Source organism: Mauremys mutica, chromosome 1 (assembly GCF_020497125.1).
Source record: "Mauremys mutica isolate MM-2020 ecotype Southern chromosome 1, ASM2049712v1, whole genome shotgun sequence".
In the NCBI taxonomy this organism is placed as follows: domain Eukaryota; kingdom Metazoa; phylum Chordata; order Testudines; family Geoemydidae; genus Mauremys; species Mauremys mutica.
Window position 1 is genome coordinate 136142094 of NC_059072.1, and position 15988 is coordinate 136158081.

Here is a 15988-nt window from a genome sequence, read left to right on the forward strand (position 1 = left end):
CATTGTCCTCCTTTAAATCTCTCCTTAAAACCCACCGAAGGCATGTTGCCTACAAAACACTTGAGAATGGCTAGGCAGCTGAGGGAGGGGAGGCAGGTGATTGCAGCTTATTTTGCTGTTCACATCTATCTCATGGTTACCTCGGGCTTCTCCCTTCTGATTCTTGTCTACTTATTGTCTTGTTTTATAGCTGGATTGTAAGATCTTTGGGGCAGGGACCAACTTTTTGTTACAAGTGCGTACAGTGCCAAGCAGAATGGGCCCTAATCTCTGCTTGGTGCCTCAAGCAGTACAAATAATAATTAAAATGTCCTCCTCAGGAGGCAGGAAAACCAATAGCCTCTATTTCTGCCAAAGTGCTGCTCCCAAGTTCAACCAGACCCAAGTAACAAAAACAAAAGTGAATAATAGCCATGAGGTAGCTATACAATAACTTCTTCCTGTGCCCCATCTTGCAAATTGCTGCTCAAAACTCACTCCCTCGGTCTTGCGTTCCACTCTAGAAAGCCACTCCTGGGCTATCTACTCCTCCCCTCCTTAAAGATGAGAATTTACAAAACTTGCTCTATGATATGGCTCTCACTATTTTTTGTTTTATCCCTCATCCCTCCTTTCCCTAGCCCCTTTCTTTGTGTGTTATCTTAATTACATTGGAAGGCCTTTGTGGAAGGGAATGTGTCTTTTATTAATCTCTGTAGTGTAAAGGAATGTGCAAAGCTATGGTGCTACATTGATCAATCTTGCACAATTCTACTTGATCGGAATGAGTCATTCTGAGGTTTTGTTTTTGATGAGGGATAATTATTTTTGGGAGTGGGTGAGTAAGATATCTGATTTTTCTCATTCATATCACGCCACTCAACCTGGCAAAGGATAGGCAGGTTGATTTTGTTCCTGGACTAGTTCATTTTCATGACAGCTTTGCTCTAGGCTTCTACAAATGCTTATTAATGACTATGAACTCAGTCACAGGAGGGGCTGAAGAGGAGGAACTTGCTGGATTATTTTCTTCCGACAGATCCCTCCCCTCTCCTTCCATCAACGGGTGGGATTTGTTTCTTCTCCTCTGTGGAAACCTCACATGTCCATTTATTGTCTGCACGTATCCATTTAAGTACATGGAATTAAACTAGCATAAAATTGATGTGAGAGAAGAATCAGGCCCAATTATTGTGTGCAGTTGAAACTGCAGAGGGAGTTTAGAGAAGCAGAATGTAACTGTCCAGAGCAGGGGAGCTGGAACAATTTTTGTAGAGAGGTGAAGGGTGAAACCATGTATTTGGGTTGTTATTGCACCTTCAAGCCAGAGGGTGCGGTAGCACCCCTAGTTCCAGCACCTATGGTCCAGAGTAGAATTGGTAACATCATCACAGTTGCACAGTTTTTAATTTGTTGTCTGTGCTTATTTTAGCACCTAGTAGCCCTAGCCATGGACCAGAACCCTATTGTGCTAGGCACTGTGCAAACAGAGAACAAAAAAACAGTCCCTGCCCCCAAGCGCTTATAATCTAAGTATCATACAGTAGACAAGAGATGGATACAGGCAGACGGGGGAGCACAAGGAGACAATATTAGTCAGCATGACAAACAGTGGTCTCAGCACACCAGCAGCCTAACCATTATCAGGCTTTTTTTGTTACCAACATGGCAAAGGAGAATTTTGAGGGTGGATTTGAAGGTGAATAATGATATTGCTTTGCAGATGTTTACAAGGAGCTCCTCCCAAGCGTGAGGGGCAGCATGGGAGAAGGCACGAAGATACTTGTTTCAGAATTTTACAAGTGGTCAGTGGAGGCTGGCATCATGGGTCTATTGGAGGCAGGAGCTGACATTTTGGTAATGAATGAGAGATGATAAGTAGGATGGGGGATAACCATAAAGGGCCCTTAAAATGAAGACAAGTATGTTATGATGGGATGCAAAGGAAGGGGTGACATGGGCTAGGGATATCATCTTTGCAGCATCATCCTGAATAGATATGAGTGGGACAAGATTGCATTTGTTGAGGCCAGATAAAAGGATGTTTCCGTAACGGAGACATTAGATGATGAGGACTTGGACAAGAGTTCTAGCTGTGTGGATGGCCAGAAAAGGCCGTATTTTAGAGATGTTTTGTAGAAAGAATCTGCAAGATTTAGACATAACTTGGATGCAGACCTAGAGAGAGATCCGAGTTGAAAATAACACCCAGGTTGTGAGCCTGAGTGACAGGCAGGATGGTGTCCGTAGTGGTTGAGATAAGAGGTATGAGAAGGGCTTGAAGGGGAAGATTGAGCTCTGCTTTACCCATGTTGAGCTTGAGCTGACAAGAAGCTATCAGAGAGACAGGCTGAGATGTTCTTTTGGACAGAAGAAGGCAGGTCTGGAAATCTGTGTGTCATCAGCACAGAGATTGTAGGTGAATTTGTGTATGTAGCTGAAATTATGCAGAGATAAGATGTAAAGGGAGAAGAGAAGGGGACCAAGACAAAGCCCTGTGGAACATGCACAGTAAGCTGAGTGGGGGAATGAGGAGGATTACAGAGGTAGGAGAAGAACCAGGAAACTAAAAGAGTAATGGATGCCAAGGAAGGACGATTATTTTTATATATATATATTTTTTTTTGGAAGAAGAATATGGTCAGTGGTATTGAAGGCAGCTGACAGGTCAAGGAGGATGAGGGGGGTTCTGCTTTTGAGCTTAGCTAGGAAGAGGTCATTAGAGACTTTGGGAAAAGCAGTTTCAGTGGAGTGGAAGAGGTGAAAGCTGGATTGGAGAGAGTCTAGAATAGAACTGGAGAAGAGGAACTCCAGATAGTGAATATAAACAGCACATTCAATGAACTTTGAGAGGAAAGGGGAGATATAGCAGTAGGTGAAGAAGCATATGGGGTAAAGGGTGGCGTTTTTTAAAATAGAAGAGACTAAAGCATGTTTGTATTGTGAGGGGAAAGAGCCAAAGAAGCATGAGAGGTTAAGGAAAAGAATCATGGGGGAATGAGAGTACGTATGAGGGAGATCGGGATGGTGGTCACTGGGGCAAATGGAGAGATTAAAGGAGGACAGCAGACGAGACACTTCTGCTTCTGTGACAGGATAAGGAGGAGAGAGTTGTAGGAGGGCCAGGATAAGGGAAGACAAACTGGTCAATTTTCTCTTGGAAGAAATCACCGAGATCCTGTGCAGAGAGAGAATTGGAGGCAGGAGGAGGGGAAGGCTTGAATTAAGGGTGGTGAAAAGGCAGCTGGGATTGTGGGCATGGGATTCAGTTAAATTGGAGAAGTACAGTTGTTTTGCAAAAACAATGGCAAGGATGAGCGTGGGACACTGTGAGGAGAGGAAGACAGAGAGCCAGGAGTCAAAATCAGAGCGGAAGGCTGATGAGGAGGAGCTGGGCAGAATGTAGAGATGGACATGGAGTGGGGAGAGGAGAGAAGAGTCAGATACAGTGCTGTTCGAAAGAGGGAGAAAGGGGAGGAACAGAAGATAAGCCCAACACCCCGTCATGGCCTCATCCAGGGCAGAGAGTGGAGAAGGAAAGGACTCCATAAAAGAGTGCAGCTGCAAAGGCAGTCTCAGCCGAAGGGATTCAAGTTTCTGTGAGAGCCAGGAGCTGGAGGGAGTGAGCTATGAGGACATCATGGATTGTTGTGATGTTTTTGGGTATCGAGTGTGAGTTCCAGAGACAGCAAGAGAAGGAAAAGAAGTGGGGGAATGGGTGTGAGGTTAGGAATGGTGCCATAAGATGACTGGAGGTGGTGGCAAGGATGGGTGTAGGAGGAGGAGAGGGTGGGGATAGAGGGAGAGACAGGAATAGGGCAAATGTCACCAGACTTTAGGAGAAGGAGACTGAGAAGGGTGTGGATGTGGGACCTGGATTTCTGCTGCTGGGAGAATGGGACATGGAGAGGGGAAGAGGAACAGGTAGAGTTGATTGGAACTGTGGAGGGTTGAGGGTAACAAGGATATTTGTTTTAGCACCTTGTTCTCTATCTGGGATTGAATAGATGCATTTTCAGATAGCAAAATGCTAAGATACACTAGGAAAGACAATACATTTGCAGTGGAGAGAGTGGATAGTTGGCATTATTAAAACAAAATATACTGTGTTGTTGCTTATGAATTTTAGCCAGCACTGTGCTTCTTAGAGCTACATGTGTAAGACATGCTTGTCTTGTAGAACTTCAGTCTTCGGAGGTGCAGGGTTTCATGGAATAGTTTCCCCAGTTGTTAGGGTGCCATGATAAAGAAAACCCAAGTACTATTTCGTGATAAACACTGTTCTAATTATCTTAATCGCTCAGTTGTCAAACCTGCACTGTACAGTTTTAAGTGGCTTGGAAAACAAACTGCATAATTTTTAGTGGATTGGTAAGTAAACATCATTGGGACTAACCAGTTTCTTGAACTTGGCGAGGAAGCACATATTTGGGCTAGAGGGTATCGTACTGGGGAAAAAATGAGGTTCTGTAGCAAAGTGAGGATGGGTCAGTTAGGGACTCTTAGGATATGTCTACACTACAAGACTATTTCGAATCAACTTAATTCGAATTTGAGGAATCGACCTTATGAAGTCGAAGTTGTGTATCCACACTAAATACACTAATTCGACTGTGTGAGTAACGGGGCCACAGTAACGGGGCCAGCGTCGACTTTTGAAGCGGTGCACTGTGGGAAGCTATCCCACAGTTCCCGCACTCCCCGCTGCCCATTGGAATTCTGGGATTTCCCCCCAATGCCTGCTGGGGGAAAAATGTGTCGAGGGTGGTTTTGGGTAACTGTCATCATTGAACCGTCAATCACGCCCTCTCTCCCTCCCCGAAAGCGCCTGCGGGCAATCTGTTCGTGCACTTTTCTGCTCAGTGACAGCGCGGGCGCCACAGCACTGCGAGCACGGAGCCCGCTGCAGTTATGGCCGTTGTCAACTCCTCGCACCTTATCGTCCACCTCTTCCACAGTCAGCTGCTGAGAAATAGGGCTACTTTTCAATGGTGCTGCGAGCACTGGTGGACCATGGGGGACGTTTTACCAACATCAATGTCGGGTGGCCAGGCAAAGTTCATGATGCGCGTGTTTTCAGGAACTCTGCTCTGCTTAGATGCCTGCAGGAAGTTAGTTTCTTCCCGGACCACAAAATAACTCTTGGGGATGTGCAGATGCCTATAGTGATTGTCGGGGACCCAGCCTACCCGCTAATGCCCTGGCTCGTGAAGCCCTATGCAGGCGCCTTGCACAGCGACAAGGAACTCTTCAAGTAGCAGCGAGCAGCGTGACCTGTGACTGTTCAGTTTCTTTACAGAGAAGCTGAACCTGCCCCTGTTTCTTTACCAAGTTACTGTTGACTAGCATCTGCAGTTACATATCCAATCCACCCCGCTTCCCCCACTTCCAACACACGTTTAAAAATAAAATACATGTTCCACTGTAACTTTACAAAGGTTTCTTTATTGATGACTTTGCGTTAAAGGGTTAAAACTGGGACGCGGACTGTGCTGGGTAGGGTATGCGGTGATGTAAAGACCACCTCTAAACTCGAGGAATGACAGGCTCCTGCTCCCAGAGCGGTCTGCAGTGCTGGACTGGTTGTTTCAACGGAGCCTGCCATCCCTCCTTTTTAGGACTCTGTGTGCGGGGGCTATGTGGCCTTTTGGCGGGGGAGGACGGATACAGATTCCTCTGCTGCGTGGCTCTGTGGTCCAGGACAGGGACCGTTGCATGAGATCTGTAACCCCCCTCCCCCGCTACAAAGTCACGTACCCCCCCCACCCACACAGAAGCTGCAAACCACCTCCCATACCGACCAGGGTGCCTACTGACTGCACTGTGTGTGTGACCTGCTGCTGATCCTGCCCCCGTGTCTGTACCCTGGTAAAGGTGATTGTCCTGTCCAATTACCAACCCCCTTCCCCCCCTTCAAACACAGTTTCCTCTAAAAGAACATGACGGAAACAGTAATTAACAGAAACGTATTTTTTATTATCAACTAGACAGTTAGGGGATGAAACTGGGACGGGGGCTTGGGTGAGGCGGGAAGGAAAGGACTTCTCAAAACTTAGGGTATGAGAGCTTTTGGGTACTTGAGCACTCTGCTGGGGTGCAGTGACAGTTTTCACGGCCCCTGGCGCCCCTCCTTCTGGTTATTTTGGGTGAGGGGGGTATGGGACTTTGTGGCGGGGGAGGGCAGTTGCAGATACACTGCAGGGGGGCTCTGTCCTCCTGCCTGAGGTCCTGCAGAACATGCACAAGGCGCCGGAGCGTGTCCGTTTGCTCCCTCATTAGTCCAAGCAGCGTTTGAGTCGCCTGCTTGTCTTCCTCACGCCACCTGTCCTCCCGTTCGCTGTGTGAGCACTGGTACAAAGAGAGGGTCTCCCTCCACTGGCTCTGCTGGTCCGCCTCGGCTCAGGAGCACCCCATAAGTTCAGCGAACATCTCGTCCCGTGTCTTTTTCTTTCGCCGCCTAATCTTTGCCAGCCTCTGTGAGGGGGATGCTGTGGCAGGTCTGGAGCTGTGTGATGGGAAAAAGGGAGTGAATTCCTTGCAAAGATACATTTTTGCGAACAATGAACACAGTCTAGTCTGTCTCTGTGAATTCTGGGTTGAGATCCCAGTGCCTGATGGGGCAAAAACCATTTTCGCGGGTGGTTCTGGGTAAATGTCGTCAGTCATCCCTTCCTCAGGGAAAGCAACGGCAGACAATCATTTCGAGCCCGTTTTCCCTGGATTGCCCTGGCAGACGCCACAGCGTGGCAACCATGGAGCCTGTTTTGCCTTTTGTGCCTGTCACCGTATGTGTACTAGATGCCGCTGACAGAGGCAGTCCAGCAGCGCTACACAGCAGCATGCTTTTGCTTTTGCATGACAGCAGAGATGGTTACCAGCCATACTGTACCATCTACCATACCATAAATTGGTAATAAGATGATCATGGTTACCAGTCCTTTTGTACTGCACCATTTGCTGCTGTCATAAGTGCCCCTGGCTGAGATCAGCAAGGGGCGCAAAAGCCAAAATTGGGAATGACTCCCTGAGTCAATCCCTCCTTTTTGGTATCTAAAAATAGAATCAGTCCTGCCTAGAATATGGGCAAGTGTACTAGAGAACCACTGTATCAGAGAACCAGAGAGCACAGCTGCTCTGTGTCAGATCCTGCATAAATTATGAGCTGTATGCTATTCACAAGGGTTGCTCCTGCAACAACCCCACCTGTTCATTCCGTTCTTCCCCCAGCCTTCCTGGGCTACCATAGCATTGTCCCCCCACTTTTGTGATGAAGTAATAAAGAATGCAGGAATAAGACACAGTGACTTGTTAGTGAGAAATGAGTGGAAGGCAGCCTCCAGCTGCTATGATAGTCCAGACAGGACATTAAGGAGTGTGGAGGAGAGGAGCCCAGCATCCCTCTGCTAGTCCAGGGGCAACTGAATCTTTTCTTTACACATGAAGGGTGGGGGCTGATGGAGCTCAGCCCCCTGTTGCTATGATGAGGACGGTTACCAGCCATACTGCACCATCTACCAGGAAAAATTAGGAGCAGGCGCCCTTGATTGACCTCACTGAATGCTAGTCGGCATGGTTACCAGTCCTTTTGCACTGCCCCATGTGCCAATAGGCTGATGATGACGATGGGTATCAGTCATATTGTACCGTCAGCCACCCATGGCGGTGGGGGGGGAGCAAGGATATTGGTGTTGAGTGCTGCAGCATCGCATCTATCTGCAGCATTCAGTAAAGATAGGGTGACATGTAAAAGAGTCAACAGAGGATTGTTTTTCCCTTTCACTTCTGGGGGTGGGGAGGGGGGTGCGTAAATTGCCGAGCTATGCCCTGACCCACCGCGGACACTGTGTTTGACCCTAGAAGCATTTGGAGCTCAGCCAAGAATGCAAATGCTTTTCGGAGACAGCAGGAACTGTGGGATACCTTGCGTCCTCAGTCCCCCCTCCCTCCATGAGCGTCCATTTGATTCTTTGGCTTTCCGTTACGCTTGTCACGCAGCAGCGTGCTGAGTCTCTGCTATGCCGTCTGTCTGGAGATTTTTTAAAAATACTTTGGACCAGGTGTAACATTACAGTAATTCCCCTAATTAGATGCAAGAGTCTCCGAGCGAGATCACCCTGAGGACGGTCACTGAAGGAGATAGAGAGCGCATGCTGCATGAAAGCCAGCACAAACCAGGGGCCTATGCAGCCATGCTTGGGGAGGCAATGCTCCCTGAGTACCTCATGAAAGCCTGGCGCGGAAAAGTGTGCTACCACGGAGCACCCAATAAGGCAGCTCTCCCCAGGAACCTCCTGTGGAGGCTTTTTGATTCCCTCCTGGAGAGCTTCGTGGAGATCTCCCAGGAAGATTTCTGTTCTATCCCCATATATATAGAGACCTCCTTTTCACATACTTCAGATTCCTGTAATATTAAGAATAAAAGTTTACATGTTTAAAGCACTTACCGACTGCTCCTTCCCCTGATTCAGGGTCCGGGTTAACGGCCGGGGAGGGTTGGTAGGGGATCTCCGTGAGGGTGATGAAGAGATCCTGGCTGTCGGGGAAACCAGCGTTGTAAGCGCTGTCGCCTGCCTTGTCCTCCACAAACCCTTCCTCATCTTCCCCGTCCGCGAACATCGCCGAGGAACTGGCCGTCGACACTGTCCCATCGTCAGAGTCCACGGTCACTGGTGGGGCAGTGGTGGCAGGCTCCGTAGCGTCCGTTTGCTTTGATTTTTTGGTAGCCTTGTCTGGGGTCCTTGATTTTCACGCGGCGCTGCGTTGCATCCCGCCTGTATCCTCTGTCTCTCATGGCTTTGGAGACCTTCTCGTAGATCTTTGCATTCCGTTTTTTGGAGCGCAGCTCCGAAAGCACAGACTCCTCGCCCCACACACCGATCAGATCCAAGACTTCCCGGTCAGTCTATGCTGGGTCCCTCTTTCTATTCAGAGATTACATGAACTCCTCTGCTGGAGAGCTCTGCATTGCTGCCGGTGCTGCTGAGCTCGCCACGATGTCCAACCACGAAATGAGATTCTAACTGTCCGGACAGGAAAAGGAATTCAATTTTTCCCGGGGCTTTTCCTGTGTGGCTGGTCAGAACATCCAAGCTCGGACTGCTGTCCAGAGCGTCAACAGAGTGGTGCACTGTGGGATAGCTCCTGGAGCTACTAAGTTCGATTTGCATCCACACCTAGCCTAATTCGACATAGCCATGTCGAATTTAGCGCTACTCCCCTCGTCGGGGAGGAGTACAGAATTCGAACTAAAGAGCCCTCTATGTCGAATTAAATGGCTTCCTGGTGTGGACGGGTGCACGGTTAATTCGAATTAACGATGCTAAATTCGAATTAAAGTCCTAGTGTAGACCAGGCCTTAGACTGAGCTGGTTGTCCTTTGAATATTATTATATGACCCAAAGAACAGCAGCAGAGTGAAGACATCTGTTTATTCATAACTATACCATAGATAGGTGCTCTGGTACCACAATATGGATTCAGGATTTAAAAACAAGATTAGATTATTAGAATAAATCTATTAATTAATCTTTTTAATTCTTTGACCAGCTCTAATAATAAAAATAACATTAGGTGCTGGGCCATTATGTCAGTTCCTGCATTGCTGTTACCAACAACGCAGGAATTGAAATAATGGACTGGCTTCTAATCTGGTTGTGGTGTTTTTGATGTTGCCATTTTCTGACATCAGTGTCCCATTCTGAAAGTGTCACCCTTGTGCTAATCAGTAGCAGAAATCCAGGGCCTTGCAGGTCAGCTTTGCGGTGGAGAAGAAATCAGCGACGTGGAATCTGGTTATATACTAAACTTAACTTACTTTACTTACACATGTACACCTTCCCTGAAATTATATAGTCAAACTGTGTGCCAGTCAATCCCCTCTTCCAGGAATTTTAGCATAACACCAATGGCCAATTCCCAGGGAGCAACTCTGCCTCAAGAATTGCCTCTGATTAGAACCCAGGGCACAGAGCGAACTCTCCTGTTACTCATACAGCTCCCTCTCCCAAAATTGCCTCTGCACAAAACATTGTACAACTGAAAACTAATAGCAACACATAATGTCTTCCTAAGTGTCAAAACTTGCTTGCACACTAAAAGTGGAAGACTGTAACAGCACCACCTGATGACTCCTAATTATTTATTAGAGCTGCCCAGATAGCTGAAAAAGAGATTAAGCAAGATACAAGTTCTGAATGCCAGATTAAAATATTTCAAAGTGTGGCTTCACCGTGTACATTTCCTTCTCCTTGTGTGCCACAGGTGGGTGGTGCTGCAGTGATGGCTGTTGGCATATGGACCCTAGTTGAAAAAAGCGACTATCTGAATATCCTGGCATCTAGTACATTTGCCGTGTCTGCATACATCCTGATCTTTGCAGGAGGTCTTGTGATGATTACAGGTTTTCTGGGATTCTGTGCAATCATCAGGGAACAAAGGAGCTGTCTTTCCGCAGTAAGTAACTGGATTTTATCTTTAATGGAAGCAGACTCTTACTAATAAGGATCTAATAATCCCTCTGTTGAAGCAAGAAGGGCAGGTACAACATTCTGCTAGTGCCTTTACTTGGCCTGGAGGTGGAATATGGCATGAGGAACTGTATCCTTTATCAAACAAGCAGCATCTTTTGAGGGCAGCTTCCCACTATGCCAAGCATTTTCTTTTGTATTTGTGATGCTATTGAGAAACTATTGCTGGATACCCATGAAATAAAATCAGCTAAAGCAACTTTTAGCAATTTTATCCAATCCAGGTTGGATTCAGAAAAGCTCTAAACTTACTGGTGAAAATGGACACCCAAGGCCTTCAGAAAAGTGCTGACTGCCACATCCAAACTCAGTGTTAAATGACAGCAGAAAAATTGCAACTTCTTTCTCATCTGTTTTGCTCCCTATTTCTATCCAAAACTTCCGTAACAAAAATGTTTGTATTGCTTTTTACTTCGGTTCACCCTGCAGAGCCAATATAGCTCACAGGGAGGGGAAGTGGGAATCTATTCTGACTTGTGCGTTATTGATCAAATTATTTACTAAATGCCAATTAAATGGCTGCTCAGTTACATCTGGGCAAACCCATTGGTGACAGAGGGAATTGCACAGGTTTCACTGAGGGCATGATCTGAAGACAATGAGTTGCACATGTTCACTGAAGTCAGAGGCAGCGGAAACTCTCTTTGAGTGGGGAACAGAGGTGCATAAGGAAACCTAAACAAAGCACTGTACCAGCATAGCTAGTGGGGAGAATCGGGGCAGAGAAGGGAAGGAAGGGTTAGAGCTCTGCATGCTAAGCAAGGGGAGCTCCTGGGACTTGATGGAGGGAGATCAGCCAGCTCCAGGCTGGGAAGAGAGTTCCCAGTGGTTCGTGTCCCTCTTGCCAGGGTAGCTGCTCCTGGCCCAGTCACATCACCCCAATTTCTACCTGGCCTGATCCCAGATACTGCAGTGGCCAATCCAGTCCCTCGGGATCCTGGTCTTTCCTCCACTCCAAGAAGCTGCAAAGCCCTACCCTGCCTAAGCAGCCTGAGCATGTGCAGTGTATGGAAGATTGCCGCACACACATGCAGTTTACAGGGAGTGCTGTTTCCCAGAATGTGAAGCAAAACAACTCACGGGGAAAGGAAACATAGATCAGCCCCCATGATATTTCCATTGATGGTGGGCTAGTGCTTGCTGTCCCCTCACCCCCCAGTTCTGCCACTCCTGATTGATGTCATAATTAGGCCACCAGAATCTTTATTACTGATTCTGTGCAAGAAACAAAAATCCCACCTTGACTGTCAGACCCCAGGCTGAGTTTGCAGGACTGGTAGTTAGAAAAAATACTTTTTACTTGCAAACTGAGCACATTTGCCTGGAGTCACTGAAAGACCAGAAACGTGACACCCTGCAATGGTATTGTCACAGTGTCAGTTTTTAGAGATAAACCATGGCTTAAGAGCTGATGTTCCTGGTGGAGGAGTGTAAAAGGAAATTATCAGTTTATATACATGATTAAACACCAAGTCAGACTTGAGTGGTTCATAGACCTTGGGCTGGTTGTAAGCACAGGATGAATGTCAACCTAGAAGAAAAATTCTATAGTAAAGAAGTTTGTCCAGCAGTCTCCATTCAGTTTGCGAAGTAGTATCATAGAAGTGTAGGACTGGAAAGGACCCGAGAGGCCATTTAGTCCAGTCCCCTGCACTCATGGCAGGACTAAGTAATAAGTAGACCATTTCTGACAGGTGTTTATCTAACCTGTTCTTAAAAACTTACAATGACGAAGATTCCACAACCACCCTAGGCAATTTGTTCCAGTGCTTAACTACCCTGATATGAAGTTTTTCCTAATGTCCAACCTAAATCTTCCTTGCTACAATTTAAGCCCAGTGCTTCTTGTCCTATCCTCAGAGGCTGAAGAGAATAGTTTTTCTCCCTCCTTCTTGTAACAACCTTTTATGTACTTGAAACTTGTTATCGTGTTCCTCCCTCCTCGGTATTTCTTCTCCAGATTAAAGAAACGCAGTTGTTTCAATCTTTCCTCATAGGTCATGTTTTCTAGACCTTTAATCATTTTGTTGCTCCTCTCTAGACTTTCTCCAGTTTGTTCACATCTTTCCTGAAATGTGGTGCCCAGAACTGGACACAATACTCCTGCTGAGGCCTTATCAGTGCAGAGTAGAGCAGAATTACTTTTTGTGTCTTGCTTACAACATTCCTGTTGATATATCCCAGAATGATGTTCACTTTTTTTTTCAACAGAGTTACACTGCTGACTCATATTTACCTTGTGATCCACTGTAACTCCCAGATCCCTTTTCTCAGTACTCCTTCCTAGGCAGTCATTTCCCAGTTTGTATGTATGCAACTGATAGTTCCTTCCTAACTGGAGTACTTTGTATTTTTTGTTGTTGAATTTCTCCAATTAGTCCTGATCATTTTGAATTATAATCCTATCCTCTAAAGCACTTGCAACCCCTCCCACCTTGGTATCATCCGCAAACTTTGTAAATGTACTCTCTATGCCATTATCTAAATCATTGATGCAGATGTTGAACAGAACCAGACCCAGAACTGATCCCTGCAGGTTCCCACTTGATTTGCCCTTCCAGTTTGACCGTGAACCACTGATAACTGCTCTTCAGGGACGTTTTTTTGTGCATCCACCTTATACTAGCTCCATCTAGGTTGTATTCCCTAGTTTGTTTATGAGATGGTCATGCGAAACATTGTCAAAAGCCTTACTAAAGTCAAGACATTGCACATGTACATTCAGAGATGAATCCAGCACAGAGCCCTCTCCCCTCTTAAGGCCCTGTCTTCTGGAATACCATCAAAAGTCCTGCCTCTACAGTGGCTGAGAGGGGTTTTCCCCTAAGCATTCTGCCATTTTCTGAAGTTCCTTGGGATTGCAGTGAGCCTTTCTCTTCCCCCACCATCCTTCCTTTTCAGTTTCCCTCTTCTCACTCCCACATCCCAGGGCTGCCAGACATGTTGGATCTCCTTCTCATTTCCACTAAGGCCCCTTTACACTTACATTTGCTTCACAACCCCTTTTCACTGCCAAAGCAGTGTGAAGGGGCCTTAGTGTAAATGAGAATCAGATCCATTATCTCCAGAGGAGGCATTTACAGGCTTGGGGGACAAATTTCTTATTTCCAGAGTAACCATTTGTGTTATAACAAAGAGTGTTGTGACTTCAGGGCGGCAACAAATAGCAGGAGCAAATACAATTTTAAGAAATGAATATGGGAATTTTCATTAGGTATGTCAGAGGGTAGCGGCCCACTGAAGGAATCAGGGAAGGGCCCAACTACCTCTGACAAGGCTCCAGAAGGGAGAATGAGGCAGCTCAGGCTCACCTGGGAGTAGTTAACTCACTGATTAACTGGGAGGCTGTTAATTAGGCAAGGAAGCATAAAAAGGTAAGGACCTCAGTTAGAGGAAAAGCTTCTGAGGAGACAGGGGGCTGATGGAGAGACAAGGGACTGTAGAGCGAGGACCCTGCCACAGATGGGTGAGAATGTTCCAGGCAAACTCAGAGCTGGTCTACACGGGAAATTACATTGGCATACCTGTCTCTCTGGTGGGTGTGAAAAATCTACAGCCTTGAGAGATGTAGTTAGGCTGACCTAACCCCGAGGTAGACGGTGCTTCTGCAACTGGGTCACTGTAGTCCTTAAGTGTAGACATACCCTGATTCTGTAAAGAGGGAGAAACAGGGCAGGAGGCTGGGGAAGACTACAGAGGTAGGAAGTAAATCAGGGAACAGCAAGGGACTGAGAAGGGCTGGCTCTGGGTATTCCAAAAAAGGGCCTGAGCTGGAACCCAGCAGAGGTGTGGTTCTGGATTCCCCTATCTACCCCAGCCAGAGACTGTTGGAGAAGACACTCATGACCTGTGCTTATGCCCATGAAATGGCTTCAGTTAGATACAGGGGGACCCACTATAACAGCTTGAAAATAAGCATGGTGCATTGGAAAAGAGGAGCCAAATATGTCATACTGTGACTATTTTAACTGTAAGGCCATTAGTCATGCTTGATTACATATGGTTATCTTAATAAGAAGGATTGTATAGCAGCAGCGGCCCAAGAATTTGTACAGTCACTGCTTAGGGATACACAACTGAATCTAAATCTGAAACATTTTGTGTGCTAAAATGATGAAAGTGCTTAAGGGAAGATTTAGATTATGCTTTTTTCCTAATTGACTGCACTCAAACTGGATTTTCAGCAAACTATTTTATTTATAAAAGTTTATTCATTAATACTTCTTTAGCAATTTTCATTCATAGAACTCCAAGTGCAACACAAAGTGGGGGTGGAGGGCAGAATATATTATCCCCATTTTTAAGGTGGAGCAACCGAGGAACAGAACAGTGAACTGACTTTCCTAAGATTTCACAGCAAGTCAATGTCAGAGCTGGGAATAGATCCAAAGTTTTTTGACTCCTAATCATGTGCCCTATATAATCACGAAGCTGAGATTTCTCTCCACCCCACAAAGATATTTAAAGTGTTATTTACAGGTATTGAAACCCCTGAAGCAATCAGGAACTATATCAGTTAAAAAATCAAAAATGTATGTGTAAGTGACTCTCTTAAACGTACAAACAAGAGCAGAGATGTTTCACAGTATGGAACAGTTATTTAGTTAAATAGTAATTGACCAGCCCTAAAAAAACACAAAAAATCCTTCAACAGAAAAGTCATCGTCTTTCATTTCATTTTCTTTTCCATCACTCTTGTTTCAAATTTGAGCATTGACATACTACTGACACTCTGCATATTATAAAGGCAAATGAACTGATGAACAAACCTTGGCTGCACAGGAATGTTCTGAGCCAAGATAAAATCTATAACTAATATGAGTAATGCATCGTACAAAAAGGCTGCCATATGGAGCCATTCATTATCCCTATGCATTTGTTATAACAGGGAGAGAGATGGGTACTCGCTTTAAATGAGCCAAATTATATTTCAGCCTATTGCAAGACTACACTAAATAACTATTAAACTAAAGTCATAATGAACATAAAAGCAAATTGCCTTCACTGGGTTTTCTCTAGCGGACAAACATCACATAATGATTGTCAAAAAAAATAGGAAGCTTTTTCCGATAGATAAATTGCACCTTTAAGCTATGCAAGACTGACTCAAATCTTCTGGTGAATCAAACAAGAGGATGGTTACACCAACATCATCTAACTGTTGTTAATGAGTTTAGGGCTGGTGTGAAGTGCTAGCCTGTTTGCCTCCAAATGAATTGCAGGTGCAAACATGAAGGTACTAATTAGGGCTGGTAAAAATGTTTCCATTTAAGCTTTATTTTTTTTTTTGGAAAGCACAAACTTTCACAAAACTAATTTTGTCAAAAACACAATTTTCCCATTGAAAATTTTTACCAGCCCTAATTAGTACCTTCATATTTGCATTTGGAATTAATTTGGAGGCACAAATAGAAGTATATGTGTACCTCTAGTGCACAAACAATCCTGTTGTGAAGAGGTGTAAGAACTCAGTTTTGCAGGAC

At 45.6% G+C, this 15988-nt stretch overlaps 1 protein-coding gene across 4 annotated transcripts in view; it reads left to right on the forward strand.

Moving 5' to 3' along the window:
- The window catches only part of TSPAN11 (tetraspanin 11), a 164015-nt gene that overhangs the window by 54289 nt on the left and 93738 nt on the right, over positions 1-15988 (forward strand). For 3 of the 4 annotated variants that reach the window (XM_045001098.1, XM_045001097.1, XM_045001096.1), the window contains one exon: positions 10240-10431. The exons of the other annotated variant lie outside the window; for it this stretch is intronic. In XM_045001098.1, the coding sequence (XP_044857033.1) occupies positions 10240-10431 (192 nt within the window). The remainder of the gene's footprint in view (positions 1-10239; positions 10432-15988) is intronic. 4 annotated transcript variants of the gene reach the window in all.